Genomic DNA, 19,322 nt, shown 5'->3' with positions numbered 1-19,322 from the left:
CCAGTCCAACGAAATTGATGTTGAAGAATCAATGCTTTGACACTGGTGATCTTTGCTTCTTCCAGTACACTAACATTAGTTCTCCTGTCTTCCCAAGTGATGTGTAATTGTGTTTCTCTCTTTTTTTAAAAAAAAAAAATCTCACATAGTCTTTAACAAACACATTTAAAAACTTGATGTAAGCTTGATGTAAATTAGTGCTATGCAAGAAACTTCTTCTGCATTTTTTATTTTTGGGAGAATTCTCCGTTTAAAAATTATCAAAGGAGAGAGAAAAAATTGAGGGAATCCTCATGGTTGTGTATAGAGAGGTGTTCATCCTTTTTTCATTCTATAAATAATCTCTTCAGCCTTCCTGGGTGCACATGTTTCAGTTTCATGGTATCATAGAATCACAGAGTTAGAAGAGACCACGAGGCTATGGCTCTGAGTTCATAGTATCCAACATATCCAGATATGGATTTAAGGTTTGTTTTTTTGTGTTGTCCACCCAGCAGCAGGTGCCACCACAACTCATGCATGTGATGTGATAAAGCTGTGCATGTGACAGAGAGACAGAGCAAAAAAATGCTTGTGGAAGGAGCATCCCAATACTATTGAATCTGGACAGGGTTTGGGAGCCTTTTAAATTGATGAACAAATGTCGTTCTTTTCAAGCAGCATGTGAACAAATGCTGTGAAATAATGAAAGCTGGTTTTCTCTGCCTCTCTTGCCTAGATATAACAGGCACTTGAAAACTTGGGAGGTGGAAAAGAGAGGTTCTAGAGAAAGAGTAAATGTTCTTCAAGCTTTTTGGACTGTCTTTTGATGGTGTCATTCATTAGCTGCAGTCTTATTTGTATATTGTCCTCTGGATGCTTGGAATAAGTGTCTGAGATGTTCTGGCCATAATTGCCACATAATTATGAGTTGATTTAAGAGCCCCTCAGAAAGACCTCAAGCCAGACTTGTCAATTCATGTATTTATTAAATGCTTCCTTGATAAATGAATGCTTATCAGCCTTTTGGGATGCTGCTTTATGGCTCTGAAGTTGTGTAGACAGATTAAAAAATGCCTTATTTTGACAGCATCTGTTCTATTTCGGAGCTCAGCCTAAAGCTCAAAATATTTTATCCTCTCCTCCATACCCCATGATGAGTGAGTAGTAGTGATGAGTGAACTCTTTCCCCCCAATATCTATAAACTGAGCTGCTCCCCCTATTGGAAATATATATATCAGTTTATTCCAGATTCTATTCAGAACTTGCCACCCACACTCTCTGAACACCATCAGGAATGCAGTGGCCTGAAAACTACTCAGTACTCTCTCAAAAGCCACTGTGGTCTGCCCTGTAGTTTTGTCCCCACTTAAATTTTGTGGGGTTTTTTGTTAACTGCAGCAGCGGCAGTACAACCTCCCTCATTCCTTTTTCAGAATTTGTACACTACTGCAAGGGATACTGAGAAATGTAACTTTCCCAAGGCACTTGAGTTCTGGGTATCAGTACTAGTCTCAATAAAAAAAAAGGAGAGAGGAATTCTTCTTTAGCTAGGGAAAACTATTGCAAATCACCTTGTTCTTCAAAGGGTAAAATATTCCTGTGCCTTTCTCTGTATTTGCATTTACTTAAAAGGGAAAACAAGGTATCTTTTACCATAGAAGCCTGGAGGAAAAATACTGGTCAAGAAGTGAGGGGTAGTATCTAGAAAGGGAAAGGCTCAGTTTTAGAATCTTTATCCAATTCTCAGATGATCTGAGCTGGCTGCCTTCCTTCAAAAGGTGTGTAACTTTTTGAACGTACAGGAAGTTTAATCTTTTGCAAAGTTTGTCTGTCTTGCTCTCCCCCTTTTCCCCCCTCAAAGAAGAGGATCCAAACAATGGAGAAAATATTAATATGTACTAATATGGTACAAGAGCAGTTTGATTTAGATAATGCTTCTAAACGCCAGCTTTTCAGAAGGTGAAATAATTGAGGTTTTAATGGGCAGTTGGATTCATATGGGGACGGTAAAGCCTGAAGCCTCAAAATCTATTATTTTACTTATAAGTGATTTGCATGTATTTTTGCGATGTTGCCAACCTGCTGTCTTTTCCAACAGGGGTCTAGCTTTATTCGCTGTATCAAGCCTAATTTAAAGATGACAAGCCACCACTTTGAAGGCGCCCAGATCCTCTCCCAGCTCCAGTGTTCAGGTAACTTGATGTGTCTTGTTCAGTTCTGTAGCACGATTGTCATGTGGATGAAAAGATTCATGTGGAGTTGTAACAACAGGGCTTTAGACAAGTCTTCCTTAATTAGAAACAACAGGTTACTTTTTAATTTCAGCAAAGCTCTGCCAGTGCAGCAAGATTACTGGTGCATAACAATAAGTGGGAGATAATATTGATTCTTAGTTAACCCAGCTACTTTTTAAAGGGCAACAACTTAATCCTTGTTTCTCACGTAAGCATTTTAAAAGCAAAGAGGAAAGAACTGGGCATTCTATGCACTTGGATTGGGTTGAAACTTCCCACTCGCAGGACATTCCATGGGAAGGGGGATTTTTTTTTGTCACTTCCTCCCTCACTCTGCAACCTACTGGTATGTCCTGAAAATCTGCTGTGAAGAGTTGGGTGATCCTCAAGTGCAGCATGGGAGGTGGTGCTGGGAGCTGCAGGTAAAAAGGAGAATCAGTCCAAAGCCCTTCTTCTTGCAGCAGGAACCTCTGCTTGGTGAGAGCTGCTTCAGCAACCAGAAAGCACCTGTCCATTCTTAAAATGCCATGTCACAATCTTGTCTACAGTAAAAGGGAAGCTTAATGGTAGCGGTCTGGGCATGAGATCATAATGCATTATCAGATTAGAAAGAGAGCCCCATGCCATCATCACCTGAGCACCTTTGAAATATTTTATATTGCTGTCCTCCCATTTGCATATGTTGGATTTGGATCTAATTACTGCTATACTAATTAATCTTCCATATAGCAGTTCTTTGTGAAGCATTGCATGGAAATTCTGTTACGAAAAGTTTACAGTTTAGATTCACACCCCAGATTCACCACCCCAACAAATGTAAAATAACTGTATTGGGGAGGTGGTCATGGAAGATGCCAGTATATCCCCTTAGATCTTTAGTGCAGAGCTGGTATTTCACAAATCCAACTTTGAGGTCTTGCTCTGTGCACTGGCATCAAGGAGAAGGGAAGGGAAGGAGAAGAGAAAAACAGCAGGCTGTGTTTGTAGGAGAGAGGTTCCACCTTTCTCAAGCCCCTTTCATTCCTTAAAGAACAAAAAGTCAGATTATACTTAGTTCTGTACTTCCCCTACTCCTGGAAATCCAGTTGCAGAGGGCAGCAAAGAAATCTGTAACAGGTAGCCCAGAGGCTACATATTTAGACACTGGGGTCAAACTAAAAAAAGTTAAGGTAAAGGACCCCTGGGATGGTTAAGTCAAGTCAAAGGTGACTATGGGGTGTGGCGTTCATCTTGCTTCCAGGTCGAGGGAGCCGGCGTTTGTCCACAGACAGCTTTCCGGGTCATGTGGCCAGCAGGACTAATCTGCTTCTGGCACAATGGGACACTGTGATGAGTGCCAGAGGGCACGGAAACACCGTTTACCTTCCAGCCGCAGCAGTACCTATTTATCTACTTGCCCTGGCGTGCTTTCAAACTGCTAGGTTGGCAGGAGCTGGGACAGAGCAATGGGAGCTCACCCCGTTACACGGATTCGAACCACCGACCTTCTGATCGGCAAGCCCAAGAGGCTCAGTGGTTTAGACTATAAAAACAAGGAAGTAGATAAGGGGTAGACACCATCGTGCCCTTCAGATGTTGTTGAACTCCATCCGCCCTAGTCAACATGACCACATGGAGAGACCCCATTAGCGCCTCCTGGAGTAGTAATTAGTCAAAGCTACGTGTCATGACAGCAAACATTGAAGGCACACACTTTTTTGAGGTTCATGTAAATTATAGGACTAGTTTCCTTGTGAGTTCTTGTGCCAAATTCCCAAAGTAGTTGGAGCAGATGTATTTATTTCCTTCTATTTCTTATAAAAAGAGTTGTCCACATTCCTGCATGGCTTGTCCATGATGACTTCTCTTGGAGGGGGGAAAAATCGGCATTAATGATGACATTAGAAACCTGTTTTTTAAAAAACTATTTGAGAGTAATGTAGCTTGCGAGTTACAGGGAACCAGACAAGAGGGCCTTCTCGGTAGTGGCTATCTTATATTTAAAAGACATCTGAAGGCAGCCCTGTTTAGGGAAGTTTTTAATATTTAATGCTGTATTGTTTTTAACACTCGTTTGAAAGCCGCCCAGAGTGGCTGGGGAAACTCAGCCAGATGGGCGGGGTATGTATGTATGTATGTATGTATGTATGTATAAATAAATAAATAAATTATTATTATTATTATTATTATTATTATTATTATTATTATTAGACACTTATTCAAAAGAAGCCACAACCTCACCAAATCAGGATGCTTTTCTGGTATTGTGGATTGGATCAAAATGTTTCCCTTTTCTGTTAAAAGTAAGCTTTTTCTAATGGGAGCAGGAAGGTTTGACTCCAAACCTGTAAAATCAATAGTATGTGGATTCATATACTCTAAGGCTGCAGTGCATTAATCTGAGAGCCGCGCCCACTGAACTCAGTGAACCTTACTTCTGCAGAGACATTCATAAGATGGACTGCAGCCCTTAATGCACCCAGCCGGAGGTTCCATTGACATTCATGGACCTTTTTCCCACTGGAATGTTTATAATTCAGGTGCAATAGACCCAGTGCATCCACTTTTCTTCACTGCTCACAAACCCTGTGTGTACCTACCTAACTCTGGGCTACACCTGCCTCAAGTCACACATGCGCAAAGAGCTAGTGCCTTCTCTAGCATTTTAATTGTTTAACTTCTGTTGGTGGCTATTTTGCATCTAAGTCACTTTGGATACATGAGTAGCAAAGTGACAAATAATAGCGCAAACCTATACTCCTTTACTTAGAAGTATGCCCCGTTGACTTCAGTGGAACTACTTCCCAGGTACATTATGCATAAGACTGCAGCCTAAATCTCTGCCAGTCTAGGCAAAATGCTCTCACTCGCTGTCATCTGGGGAGCAAGCAGAGCTGTGGATTGGACATCAGAAAATCTGGGATACAGAATGGGTTTTCAGGAGGCACCTAATTTCCTCTGAAATAAGCCTCATTTCCAGTTAGGCTTCCAGTTTTCATTAGCTGCCACCTCAGCTTTTCTCTTAATTTAGCATGCCAGAGGGGCCCTGAGACTTTAAGCATCTGGTTCATCTTGGCAAGCCTCCCTCTTGCTTGTCATGTCAAGTTACATTTAAAGTTTAATTTAGCAAATCAGTCACAAACGCTTAACAACTTTGCTTTAATTAGGGTTCTATTGACACCATTTTTGGCTGATAATCTGAAGGCTGATCGCTCTTGGCAAGTATTGTGAAAGAGGGAGGTGGGGAAGTAATAAAACTCCGTACTTCTGTGTTGCTCACAAGCTGTGGTTTTCTTTTATGGGTTTCTGTTTCCATCTTCTCGTTGAGAAACAAGTTCATGCAAATTTAAAGGGGGAGAAACATGCTAAAAATAAATGGCTTATTAATATGAGAAGCAGGGGAGGGAGAAATTAAAATAACATGAATGTCTCCAAGAATAAATACAGCAGAGAGCATCTTCTGTCTCCCCCCTTTTTAAAAATAGAAAGGACTGTTAGCCACATGATAGACTGCACATCTCCCATTTATTTGGATTTCTCTTCCAAGGTTGCATTTATTGATTTGTTGTACAAGAGTTCTTAGCTAACCCTTCACCATGAGGGCAGGTTACATCATAATATAGGCTTATAAAAACAAATAAAACAGTTGATAAAATGAAACCATCCTAGCCAGGACAGAATAATATAAATAATATAAATTTAGCAGAAAACTCTCGCAAAACAAACAAACAAACAAGAACAAATTTCAGGCAATAAATCAATAGCTAATAGCACACCCAGTAAGAAATTTCACTGTCTCTAAAATAAAATATTAAACTTCAGTACACAAATATCCAGCATATGTGCATTTGTGTACTCCTGGATGCATTATACCCATGCACACGTTATAATTAGAGTCCAGTCTATACAAGAACTGGAAGTTTTAAATCTCGTTCAGGAGGCTAGACAACCAGATTACCTTATACCTTTGCTCATGTCATCCCTGCTCAACCTCACTCCCCTTCAAACAGTCCAGTGAGTCTGTCTTCATGGGAAAAGTTTTGAGTCGAGTGGGTATTTTCCAGCTCTTGCTCGCTTGCCATTTCCAAATTGCTACACCCTTGCTATGCTTGAGTAACTCTGCTATTCTATTGATCCTTTTGGACTTCCTGACACCTTTGATAGTATTGAACATTTGGTGTATGTGGTGATGTGATGTGACTCACTTGGGATCTGACTTTGAGCAGTTGATCTGATTTTGAGCAATTCTACTAGTACAGACAGACACTCTTGCCATTCCCTTCTGTAAAATGTGACCGAGGCTTCCTGGGATATGTTGGTCCTTGGGTGATGTTCAGCCAGTCACTGTGTCTCAGAATAAATGTGCAACGCTTGCAAAGTTTTAATGATCCCCGCCCCAGAGCATTGTGAGAGTGACAGCTGTGTCCTTTTAACTTAATGGGTGACATGTTTTTGCATGCTCGTTTCTCTAGGCATGGTGTCTGTTTTGGATTTGATGCAAGGTGGCTTCCCATCCCGAGCCTCATTCCATGAGCTATATAACATGTACAAAAAGTACATGCCTGCAAAGCTGTCTCGTTTGGATCCTAGACTCTTCTGCAAGGTATTAACGTCTAGAATGCTAAATACACTTCTTTTGTATTTTTTATCATAGAGAATTGATATTCATTGAAATCTTTGTCCTCTCAAAGGATTTATTCATCAAAGTGTTTTTCTCCTCTCCCAGGCACTCTTCAAAGCCCTTGGATTAAATGAAAATGATTATAAATTTGGATTAACCAAAGTGTTTTTTAGACCTGGCAAGGTAAGTGTTATTGTTATCCAAGGAAAGTTGATGAATGTGAACATTTTCTACTCATTCTTTCTGTAAAGTAATTGGTAACTAAGATACGTGAAAGCTGGGTTGTTTTTAAAAAATACAAAACAAAACCACAATTTAATTTTGTCTCTTCTGATGATGCATATATTAGCAATGCCATTTCCATGTTTTATTTACTTATCTATTTAAAATACCTTGATCAAACTTCTCCCTGTAATCAGATTGGCTTATAGCAGATTTAAAAACCTAAATCTCTGGAACACAAAAAGTAAAAAAATGAGAGCAATGGTTTAAAACCCCACAATGAGCAGTAAAGCCTTAGGCGCCAAAAGGTTTAGTAAACAAATAGGACTGACACCTTTTTCAAAAAGCCAGGGGAGATAACAAACTTTCTTAGAGAGATGATGATGATGATTATTATTATTATTATTATTATTGAGGCTACAGTTGCAAAAGCCCTCTTTCATTGCTCTCGCAGCTGTATCCTCATCTGCTGGCTCAGACTTGGGGCAAGGCAGTTTGCCAAACCATCAGATAGCCAGATCTATAGTGCATGTGGCTCATGCAAGGAAATCTATTTAGTTCTTTATTTTTATTCACGCATTTATAACCCACAAGGTGGAATACAACCTATAGAAATAAAATAAACAAAAAAGACCCATTAAACAGCATTTAAAAACATCAATAAATACAGATTGATTAAAGAGGATGGGGGGGTTATGTTGTAAAGGCCTGCCTGTACACACACACACAGATTTTCAGAAGATTTCTGAAGGGAGCAGTGGTTCCTATTGAACCTCTACTGGTGTCGAGTTTGACAGGGCAAGGCCTGCACACTAAATGCTCAGTCCCTGGGCTGAACCTCAAGGGAGTGAGGAACCACCAGAAGTGCTTCATCAGATGGTCTCAGTGATCAAGGTGGAGTCTAAGCAATCAGGCAGTCCTTAAAGGACCCTAGGCCCATTTTTATTTTTAACATCCATCCATCCATCCATCACAGTCTGGCTTTAAATGTAAAAACCATCACCTTGAATAGAGCCCAGAAGGCCCCCCGCCCCCCGTGGCCATGGCCTTCACTGCCATGGTTACAACATTCTGTTTGTGCTTCATCCCACCTGAGCCCCCTCAACATTCCAAAACAGCTGTCATGTAAATGATTTCCTCTTTGTGATGCTGGTGTCCACTTTCAGTTTGCAGAGTTTGATCAGATCATGAAGTCTGACCCAGATCATCTTGCTGAGTTGGTTAAACGAGTCAACCACTGGCTTATCTGCAGTCGTTGGAAGAAGGTCCAGTGGTGTTCTCTGTCGGTTATTAAATGTATGTATTCACAAGTCTCTTGGGGGGGGGTGTCTGGAGGGGTGTATTTGTGAGCCAACATTGAAAGCTTCCTAAAGCTGCAGACTCTTAAAGCACACTTACTTGGAAATACTAGAACCCTGGAGCATGCAATGAAATGGATCAGGGGTATGTTCAGAACAGCCATTCCACACAGTGCATTATTTATGGACTGTATTGTTTATGGAATTCACTGCCACAAGATGCCCTGAGGAGCACTAGCTTAGCTGTTGCTACTACTCAGGATGGTTATAGGCAGGATTATTTCAGAGGTAGGATGTTTTTCAGTACTTGTTGCTAGGGGGCAGCAACAGGAGAGGTCTGGTGCCTTTGTATCTTGCCTATGGACTTCCCAGAGGCATCTGGTTGGGGATCATGGGGAATGGGACAGAGTGGATGAGACAGACCTTTGGTTTGATCCTGTAGGCGATCTTCTTATGCCCATATATTAAGTCAGAGGTAGGCAACCTTAGGCCCGGGGGCCGGATGCGGCCCAATCACCTTCTCAATCCGGTCCGCAGACGGTCCAGGAATCAGTGTGTTTTTACATGAGTAGAATGTGTGCTTTTATTTAAAATGCATCTCTGGGTTATTTGTGGGGCATAGGAATTCGTTCATTATTTTTTTTCAAAATCTAGTCCGGCGCCCCACATGGTCTGAGGGATTGTGGACTGGCCCACGGCTGAAAAAGGTTGCTGTCCCCTGTATTAAGTTGTGGAATTCCTTATCACAAGTTGCTGCGATGGCCTGTCAGTTTAGGCCAGGGGATGGGACACCTTTGACCCTCCAGGTATTGTTGGTCTGCAGCTTCCATCGTCCTTGACCATTGGTCATAGTGACTGGCTCTGATGGGTCCGACAGCATCTCAAGGGCCACAGGTTCCCCATGAGGTTTAGAGGCCTTAAAAATGCTGCACACCTGGGTGAGAGGGGTCTTGAGAAATGCTCCTAGATTAATAGATAGACTGAATGATCAAATTCCCAGAGGCACAGTGTGCTTCTAAATACCAGAAGCTGGTAGAAAAATAACAACAGGGGCTGCTAACTTTGTACTCTTAATTTGAGAGCTTACTGGAAACTGTTCATGGATGCAAACCCAATGCTCAGTTTTGAGGGTTTTTTAGTCAGATCCAGCAGGCCCCATGCATTATAATTTAAGTCTCCCACACATGGGAGTGGGGCTCATAGCCGGGTAAATTTGTTCAGAAGCATGAGTACTGCTCACACAAGAATTGTTGACTGCCACAGTTGCCTTAACCACAAACGAGGAAAGGGAATGACGACATCTGTTAGTTCAAGCTTGGGGAACTGATGACCCTCCAGATGGTGACGGAGCGCAACTCATATCAGCTGCATCCAGCATGGTCAGTGGTTAGGGATGAAGGGTGTTAAATTCCAACAACATCTGTTAGGACACAGGTGCCCTGCTTCAGGGTTTGCTTTTAAATAACAAAACCAAAACCCAAACAACATTGCGTGAAGTTTTTGTCATCTGCTTGCCCTACCTTCCCAACTCCCATTTTAAAGCATCATTATATGTTGTTATTATTTCATTACATTTAAACCTCACCTTTCCTCCGAGTTCAAGGTGGCATACGTAGTTTTCTTCCTTCCCCTTTTATCCTCAAAACAACAACCCTGTGAGGTAGGTTAGGCCGAGAGACTGCAATTGGCCCAAGATCATCCAGTCAGCCTCGTGTCTGAGCAGGGATCTGAGCCCTGGTCTCCAAGGCCCTGGTCCAACACTCTAACCACTACACCACGCTGGCTGTCTTGTTATGCCCTACCTGCATATTTGTGATGGTCTTCCAATTTTCTCTTTGTATTTCACAGTGAAAAACAAAATAAAATACAGAGCCGGTGCCTGCATTAAAATACAAAAGACGATTCGTATGTGGCTGTGCAAGAGAAAGCATAAACCACGGTAAGAAGAAGCAATCCTATATATATGCTTGCACCCCACTCCTAAATACCAGTGTACTGAATGACCTGTCCGGTTTTGTTGCTGGCAGAACCTGTACATCCCATCCAAGGCCTTGAGAGCCCGGGAAAGAGTTCTAAGGGATGTTAGGGGTGTTCCTTCTAGGATGCTGTGCTGCTCATCTTAGGGCCAACTTCACATTACACCAGTGCCGTGAGCAGCGGTCACGCTTTTGTTGTTTTAATTGAAGTAAAATTAAAAATCTGCTTGCCCCCACATTCCCCAGATATGATCTTCGTAAATCTCTCTCTCTCTCTCTCTCTCTCTCTCACACACACACACACACACGTAGCAATTAGCATTATGAAGGATGGGTGGTGGGTGGGCAAGACTTCAGTTCTATTGGTGCTGCCCTCCCTCATCTTGGGAAAAATTAAGTGCTCAGGGGAGCCTTCAAAACTACTTATTTATGTGATGTATTTGCAACATTTCTGAACTGCCCAGCTGCAAAAATAAAATACAGAATCTCTGGGCGGTTCACAAATAAGTTTCAGCTATGAAGTATAGAATTAGGAACCTAGAGAGAAAACCCTAAACAGTTTAAAAACAGCACTGGAATAAAGCCAGGCGTGAAAAACAACTGTAACGCAACAAACTTTTTTAAAAAAATGTGTATCTTCCATCACAGTCCCTGTGTGCCATAAAACTTGCAATGCAAGACAGAATTCATAAGATTGGTGCAGTTGCTCTGCTTATTACCCTGTCTGCAATTTTTCTTTTGAACTCCATGGCTTTGTCCAAGGGGAACCTGAGGGCACAGCATGGGACAGCGGTTCATAGCTAACATCCAGTGATACCTACTGTGTACTGCTCTGTGAACTTGGAATGAAGGGCAGCATATAAATTCAACAAATAGTTTGTGCAGTGGAAATCTGGATGCACAGACAGGGCTTCTGGTGTTTATGCTGCTCTCACACAACCCCCCAGAAATGTGCTCCTCACCAGGGTCCCCCAGAAGGGGAGAGGAAGGAGTATCCCCTGATATAAGTAGATGCCCCGTTGCTTGATGTTAGATCTCACTCTATGTTTGCTGTCTGCTTCTGAAAGGAGGGAGCCTTTTCTGAAATGTAGAGAAATGTTCCTTTCACAGCATTGATGGGCTAATAAAGGTCCGCACCTTGAAGAACAGGCTTGATAAATTCAATGAAGTAGTAAGTGCTCTGAAAGAGGGGAAAGCAGAAATGAGCAAGCAGGTCAAGGACCTTGAAACGTCTATCGATGCTTTGATGATCAAGATTAAGGTAAGATAACATATTGAGAGCAAGGTAAGAGAACATATTGAGAGCATATTATGTCCTGCAGATCTTCTGGTCTTAGGGATGAGGCCTTGGAAGGCATTTGATGGATTAAGAATCAAGTTCCTATTAAGAGTTAAGTTTAAAAATATGCAAGGCGCTTAGTGTTTCATGCTAAATCTTTAAAATTTGGCACCCTAATGATCCATGCAGCACACAGAAAAGATGAATTGTGTGATAGATTTTTTTAAAAAGCATGTAAATATGCATATTTCTTCCTACTTTGTGTAATTCTGTGCCTTTCCCCCCCACCCTTGTTCTACAACCCTTTTTCTGGTTCTGCTCATTGTTAAAGGAGTGAGGAAACAGGATTTTCCTAGGACACGCTACTGAATATCTTATTCAGCAATCTCTCATCGTCTCTGAAATTCCAGCAGCCGTTGCCGTTTCTTTTTGAAGCACATTTTTTTTGCAGCCATGAAGGCTAGTGACTAATGGTTTGTTTTGCAGGCCACTGAAATGCCTAGGCAGCAGATCCAGAAGGAATACGATGGTCTTGTGAGAAGCTCAGAGCAGCTTCTGGGCTCACTGCAGAAAAAGAAGCAACAGGAAGAAGAGCAAGAAAGGCTGCGGCGCATCCAGGAGGAAATGGAAAGAGAACGGAAGAGGCGTGAGGAAGAGGAGCAACGTCGGAAGAAGGAAGAGAATGAAAGGCGACTGTGAGTGTCCAATGCAATTGCCAGTTCTAGGGCCAAGGCCAACAGAAATGCGGGCATGGACAACCATCCAGAGTGAACTTTCCGTCTTAGAAACCTATCCTACAGAGATCCAGGCTGGAGGAACCTTTTCAGCCATGTTCCCTCATGGGAAACTTGTTCAGGGGCTTCATGCCAGTGGTGTATGAAGCCAAAGGCAAAAGTGGTCAGAGGAACAGTAGGTGAGAAAAGCCAGAGGTTATTGCACATGCCCCCCGCCCTCTGCCCTCCAGAAAATGAAAGAGCTGACCAGCCAAAATCACTCAGTGGGGGTGGGCAGTGTGGCCTGGGGCAAGCCCAAGGGCCAGATAGATCCATCCTTGTTTTAACCATAGATAGAAGACTAAATCCCAAGGAAACTGTATTCTTAAGAGACTGTCTCTTGAGTGTCTCTCCCCCCCCCCCCCCGGAATACTCCTCTTGATGTAAACTTGTTTGCTTTCTTGTGGGAGAAAACAACGACGTAACGGTAAAGTGAGGGGAAGGGACAGAACAGTTCCTGAACGTTCATTTTCTTTGAGTGTCAATTTTGTTTTTCTAGAAAGTATGAGATTGAAGCAAAGAGAAAACAGGAAGAGGAGGAGAGGAAAAAAAGGGAAGAAGAAGAAAGACGAATTCAGGTGGGACAGTTGCACTACTGGCACTTTCTTTGTCTCACAGTCATGCCCTCACTCCCCAAAGTTTCCACAACGGACTGAATGGAACCTGCTCAAATGTAATACTAAAGCAAGTGTTCTGAGTCACAATTTGTTGAAGCTGGAGTGTGTGTGTGTGCATAGAACAATTAGGTGGTGGCGGCAAAAGGGCAGGTGAGATACAGGAAGTGGCCTCACAGAGTAACAGGTAAGACTTCCAACTTCCTTAAGGATATTGCTACAGGGAATAATTAAATGTTCATGTTAAAATAGGTAGTTGTAATGCAAGCCACCAAGCTAGATTTCAGACAGTCGTGAGCTTCAGCCCTTAGATTTGGTTCTGTGCTTTAAATCCACTACTAACATTAATATAATTTGGAGCACCAGAGGAGAGGGAGATTACGCTGCCTCAAAGAGAAAAGTACCTGCTAGGAGGAATGTGTCAGTTTTGAGCGTGGAGGTTTAATGAGAGGGCTATTGCTACTCACAGATATGACAGAATAATGAAACCATGATTTAAATGTCAGTTTTGTTAAAAAGATTCCTTACAAAGTAACACTCATTTGCGGAAGCTTTTGGCTGCTCTTTAGTGGAATCATAATGATAACGTATATTACTTGATAGCTGAGTTCTGCACTCTTTTGTTATGTAGACCAGTTTTCTTTTTCATAATGTGACTTTGTATTAATCTCTTAAACTATGTTTAATTAAGAGGAGCAAAAGATCGCTGTTGATATCATACCCATTATTTCAAGATAATCTTTGCCCGCTTTGTGTTTAAATAACTCCTGGCTGGGATGTATTTAAAGGATGTGTAGCATATATGAAGCTTTGCCGATCTGCCAGTTCTGGAAATTTTTTATAGAGTTGTGTACCTAAGCTCCATTTAAGAAAAGTCATCTACCGAAGGTACTTTACCTGTTTTTGGATCCTTTGTTCCCTGTTATAAACAAGGACACTACTTTTTCTGTATTTTTTACTGGTTCTGTAACTGACTAGGTTACTGGAAAGATGTCTAATTAAATAGCCCCATGCTTCTTGCAGTAGCTAATTCTCTAGTCTGTGTATAATCTCTTTCTACACATTTTAAGAGCTGAAGACAGAGAACCAGCTTTGTATCAGTGATCTAACAGCAGGATCTTTCTTACTTGCACCTGGTGCCCTGGGTTACGTTTATTTTATTTATTATTCATATTTTACCTTTCCTCCAAGGAGCTCATAGAGCAATGCCGTTATTGGGTAGCATTTAAATAATGCAAATAAACAAGGGATTATAGATACAACAAAAAAGGCACCCTTTGTGCATTTCCAGGCTGAAGCATGCATTGCAACCAAACTGAGGGCATAATCAATTGCTGCTATTCAATCCTCATTCTTTCCATTACCCTTTCCTGGTAATGGCGCTTGCATGGACTGGTTGGTTGGTCGGTCAAGTATGCTGCTAACTGTGTGCCTTGGTCTTGATATACGTAAAGGGATGCCTTGTTCAGTTCAGTCTATGACCTTTCGGTGGATTTCCTTTCACTTGGCGGTAGCAGCAGAGCAGCTGTTCCTTTCAGTGGGGCTTTTCCTTAGGCCACATTCAATCGGCTTTCCTTCTTGTGTCTGCTGCCACCGGGTAATCCAAAGTAGGGATCTGCATAGGGAAAGTCTCCATTGCAGAAATGAAGATTTACTCGATAATACCATAATCGGAATGAGAACCGATGCCAGTCTGTGACGGTCATCCAGCCCACCGTTCTGGGAAGGCATTGCTGAATTAGGGAACGTCAAGCGGACTGTTGAGAGTGTGTTGGTAGAGAGGTATTTTGGCACATGACAGCTGCTTGGGTCCTCAAGCTGTAGGAAACCTACACCATCAGTTACTCCACTTTCAGTAAGAGATGCATGGGTCATGTATTCTATGGAAGATTCTACTCATTTAAACTTTTTCAGGTAGGAAACGGTACCATGGTCGCTATGTTTCATTCACAAGCGGCCAATAAAAAAAGAAAGACATCATCGGAGTGAGTTTTTGATATTTCCCTATAGAAGCAGCTCCCTAAACACACCATTCTGGAATAACGCAATGCAAAGGAACACAGAAAAGCCAGTACATTACAAGTGCTTTGAGAAATGCATTTTGCAGTCCTTTCTCTCATGAACTCATCCAAGCATTCTCAACTACATAGCATTATCATTGTTTTTAAAAAGATAATGGATAAAACTCTGCTATGTACAATTGCAGACAATTCTGCAGCTGTCTGGACCCATAATTTAGTTATGTAAACCACTTAAATGTCTTTTGCCTGAGAGGTATATAGAATTTCTTCTAAAATTTGTTGATTTTCTGTGAGCTGTATTGCTTTTTCCCAACTCTGAAGATTTCTATCATGAAAACCTGGTTTCTAAATTAACATATGAAGGGCTTCCTATACTGAACTTATATTTCTTTTCTCATCTTGATCCACACTGTTTGCAAGCTCTCCGTGGGCTTACAGTAACCCATTTGAGCACAGGTGTTTTAGGCTGTATTTTGTAAACTCGACAGTGTGTTTCACCTAAGTGATCATTTTTCTACAGAAGCAGGCTGTGTGGACTTGGGAAATGTTTCCCCGTGTAACTTAATTTTACGTCACTCTCCAGGCTGAAGTTGAGGCACAGCTGGCACAAGAACGCGAAGAAGCGAACCAGCAGCAGGCAGTTCTGGAACAAGAGCGCAGAGACCATGAGTTGGCCATGAGAATTGCCCAGAGTGAGTCTGAACTCATCAATGATGAATCTCAGCTGGACCTCGGGTTGCGCAGGTATTGCACTTTGTTAGTTTTGCCCTTCAAAAAAGATACTGCCATTGAAAAGGTGTCTTTCTTAGATAGGAAGCTAACATTATTTCTTATTTTATTTTATTTACTGCATTTAAAACATTTGTATGCCACCTTTAAGGATGAGCACTTTCTCCAAGTAGTGCCCTTAAACACAATCTACAATGCAATTAGGAAAGTTGGTGGCACTGTGGTCTAAACCATTGAGCCTCTTGGGCTTGCCGATCAGAAGGTCAGCGGTTCGAATCCCCAAAACGGGGTGAGCTCCCGTTGCTCGGTCCCTGCTCCTGCCAACCTAGCAGTTCGAAAGCATGCCCCCCCCCCAAAAGTGCAAGTAGATAAATAGGTACTGCTCCGGTGGGGATGGTAAACGGCGTTTCCGTGCGCTGCTCTGGTTTTGGTGTTCTGTTACTCCAGAAGCGGCTTAGTCCTGCTGGCCACATGACCCGGAAAAACTGTCTGCAGACAAACGCCGGCTCCCTCGGCCTGTAAAGCAAGATGAGTGCCACAACCCCAGAGTTGTCTGCAACTGGACTTAATTGTCAGGGTTCCTTTGCCTTTACCTTTTACAATGCAATTAGCATCACAAATATTAATTAACCTGGGAAGCCCCTTCTGAATAACACACACACACACACACAGGTTGAACTGAGCAGTAATAAAAAAAACACCCAGCCCAAAACGAAAATGAGTGCATTTAAAAGATGATCTTCACTCCAGGAACCCATGTGCTTGCTTGTTTGTGCTAAACCATGGCATTTCATACCATAATTTTAGTTTAAGCCAATTTAATAGCAGCATGTCATTTAAGTCCAGCATACATTCTACTCTGTGTGGTTTGTAACCCCAAACCAAAGAAAACCAAAGAATTTACCAGCTATCCTTTCGTTTCGGACACATATCCTCCTAGTGCTGTATAAATGAGTAAGAAGGCTCCAGTCAAATTTACTTAGAACATATCCAAATATTAAACTTGCTTAGGTCTTCTGTCCTTGCTTTGCATCATATATATTCCTGTTGGGCAAAATCCTTCTGTTAATTCTCCCCACTAGGCTTAATAGGGTGCTATGGCTGGAGCATTGGCTCAGTACTGGGGAAACCCAGGTTCAGATCCTAACTCTGTTAGGAAACCCACCAGTTGACCTTGGGGGGGGGATTGGCTGTCTCACCATGATCTACCTCAGAGGATCGTGGTGAGGATAAAATTGGATGGTGGAGAGACCAGATACACTCCCTTGAGCAATTTGGAGTAAGGGCTAGATAGAAAAACACTAAGTGAAAAAAACAACATACCTGAGAGGTGCTGGGCATTTGCCCAAACAGGCTTTGTAATGTTGCAAATTAGTACAAAACTAACTTAGGAAAATGCCACACTAACCAAAATATCTTCTATTTGCAGAACCAATGGAACAAGATGTCAAATGACTGCGTATGACAATCTTTTTTTTTATGGGGCATTCTGTAGAAATCTGTGGGCTTTAAAAAAATTTAATAGTTTTCCACAGTGTTAGCCACCTTGCTAATGAATGTTCTTTATTTCCATTTACCCCAGAATATTTATAATTTGAGCATGAGTCCTGTTTGAGTGTCAGTCTTTCAGACTGCTTATATACAGGTGCAGGGATGCGGGTGGCGCTGTGGGTTAAACCACAGAGCCTAGGACTTGCCGATCGGAAGGTCAGTGGTTCGAATCCCCATGATGGGGTGAGCTCCCGTTGCTCGGTCCCAGCTCCTGCCAACCTAGCAGTTCAAAAGCACGTCAAAGTGCAAGTAGATAAATAGGTACCGCTCCGGTGGGGAGGTAAACGGCGTTTCCGTGCGCTGCTCTGGTTTCGCCAGAAGCAGCTTAGTCATGCTGGCCACATGACCTGGAAGCTGTACGTTGGTGCCCTTGGCCAATAAAGCGAGGTGAGCGCTGCAACCCCACAGTTGGTCACGACTGGACCTAATGGTCAGGGGTCCCTTTACCTTACCTATATACAGGTGCAATTGGTTGTAATTTAAATGTCACCTATGTAAATCTGGTTGTTTGATTCAGTCAAAGTGTATATTTCTGATATCAGCTAAACAAAGATTAATTATTGTTTTACTGATAAAACTCTGGATCGGTTTAGTGCAGCATAATTTTTAGGATAGACATCTGTCTGCTGATCCAGTATTAGATGTTATAAAACCACCGGAATGACTATGCTAGCACTTTTAAGCATTATATTCCCTCTACCCTCATATATTCTTAATTTTTTTATAGGGAGCAAATGGCCACTGAAATGTCAGAAATTTTGTCTAGGTGGGTGAAACAGGTTGTCGGAAACAAATCAGTTCAATCTCCATATGAAATAATCATAATAAATCAAAATAAAGTACAATTCTATTCTATTTGAATTGCTTTGGGAAAATGAAGAAATAACTTCCAATCAAGATTCGTTCATTGCACCAATTTAGTACCAATTTGCACCCATCAGATTTCTTTTAAGAAATAATTTCACTGTTAGATTTATGAATTGCACAAAGAAGAATTAATTTTCATCAAAGTTCTTATCTAATATTATTGATGTAGATAAATTGAAGAGATTTCTTGCCGCTTTTAAAAAACTTGCATTTCATGCATTTCCATATTGAGAATTGCCGCAGTAACTGCCTCTTAGCATGTAGCTTCTGAAAAGCTATTAAATCTTGAAATCCTGACAGATCTATTTTAAAGAACAGCAGGATCAAAATCTTACCTTGTTGCCAAATAGTACTACCTAAACCAATTACAGACAGGTGGCATATATTCAATAATGTTCTTATTGTACTGTTGTATAGACAATGTTGGAATGCACTCCTCCTTTCTAGTAAAAAGAACTCCGTGTGTTATTGAGCTGCAAATTAAATGTTGTCCATTCTCACCTCCAGGCCAGATGCAGCTTTAACAGCATTTGGTGCCTGAAGTTAAGATGACACATTAAAAAATAAAAAATAAAAGTAATGCTTTGACAAAATTAAATAAGCAAATGTTGGATGTTAAGCTCTTCGCATATGGCCATTTTGTAAATCAAACTGCGTTCTTATTGTCCCAATAATTGATTTGCCAGAACATCACATTTTTATTGTATATACTGGCCAAAAACCAAACAACAGTTTGACTAGTTTGTTTTGCATGGGAATAGAAAAAGAGGGTCCTGTGGATATGAACAGCTGCATGCCACATGGAAATGAATGTATGAAAGTAAAAAGAATTGCAGGCGTTGGAATGATGATTGGGAACCAACTCCTTTAAGGTGGTTACTTTTGATGGTGGTGGTGGGGTGTGTGTGTGTGTGTGTGTGTGTGTGTATGTGTACATGTGTGTGTACACACACAGAGAGAGAGAGAGAGAGAGAGAGTTCAAAGAGGGGAGTTGGAGACAGAAAAAAACATTGGTTTAGTACAGGGGTCAGCAAACTTACCGTGCCTCGGGACGGTGTCTCCCGTGCCGATCGCCCAGAGGGCGGGGGAGCGTGTGCCGATACGCGTGCTCACACGCTATTTCCGGCGCACTTCTGGGTTGGATGAGCACTGGAAATAGCTTGTGCACATGTGCA

General features: G+C 41.8%; 1 protein-coding gene and 1 long non-coding RNA gene across 6 annotated transcripts in view; one reads left to right on the top strand and one right to left on the bottom strand.

Annotated features, from left to right (window-relative positions):
• MYO6 (myosin VI) overlaps positions 1–19,322 on the top strand; it is a 106,859-nt gene that overhangs the window by 72,312 nt on the left and 15,225 nt on the right. For 2 of the 5 annotated variants that reach the window (XM_082218245.1, XM_082218244.1), the window contains exons 20-30: positions 2,082–2,175; positions 6,669–6,799; positions 6,923–7,000; positions 8,206–8,335; positions 10,186–10,276; positions 11,424–11,574; positions 12,079–12,287; positions 12,865–12,943; positions 15,584–15,744; positions 17,159–17,188; positions 18,008–18,046. In XM_082218245.1, coding sequence (XP_082074371.1) covers positions 2,082–2,175; positions 6,669–6,799; positions 6,923–7,000; positions 8,206–8,335; positions 10,186–10,276; positions 11,424–11,574; positions 12,079–12,287; positions 12,865–12,943; positions 15,584–15,744; positions 17,159–17,188; positions 18,008–18,046 — 1,193 coding nt within the window. The other 3 variants (XM_082218247.1, XM_082218246.1, XR_014218508.1) reach the window with 2 other exon arrangements.
• On the bottom strand, positions 5,337–8,139 carry LOC309529954. The gene is made up of 3 exons (XR_014218549.1): positions 8,043–8,139; positions 7,210–7,269; positions 5,337–5,512 (listed from the first exon to the last, which is right to left on the bottom strand). It is a non-coding gene; the product is annotated as an uncharacterized lncRNA (long non-coding RNA).

Source organism: Podarcis vaucheri (assembly GCF_965113315.1).
Source record: "Podarcis vaucheri genome assembly, chromosome: 3".
Classification (NCBI taxonomy): domain Eukaryota; kingdom Metazoa; phylum Chordata; class Lepidosauria; order Squamata; family Lacertidae; genus Podarcis; species Podarcis vaucheri.
The sequence above is the reverse complement of the archived record's forward strand: the minus strand, read 5'-3'. Positions and strand labels throughout refer to the sequence as shown.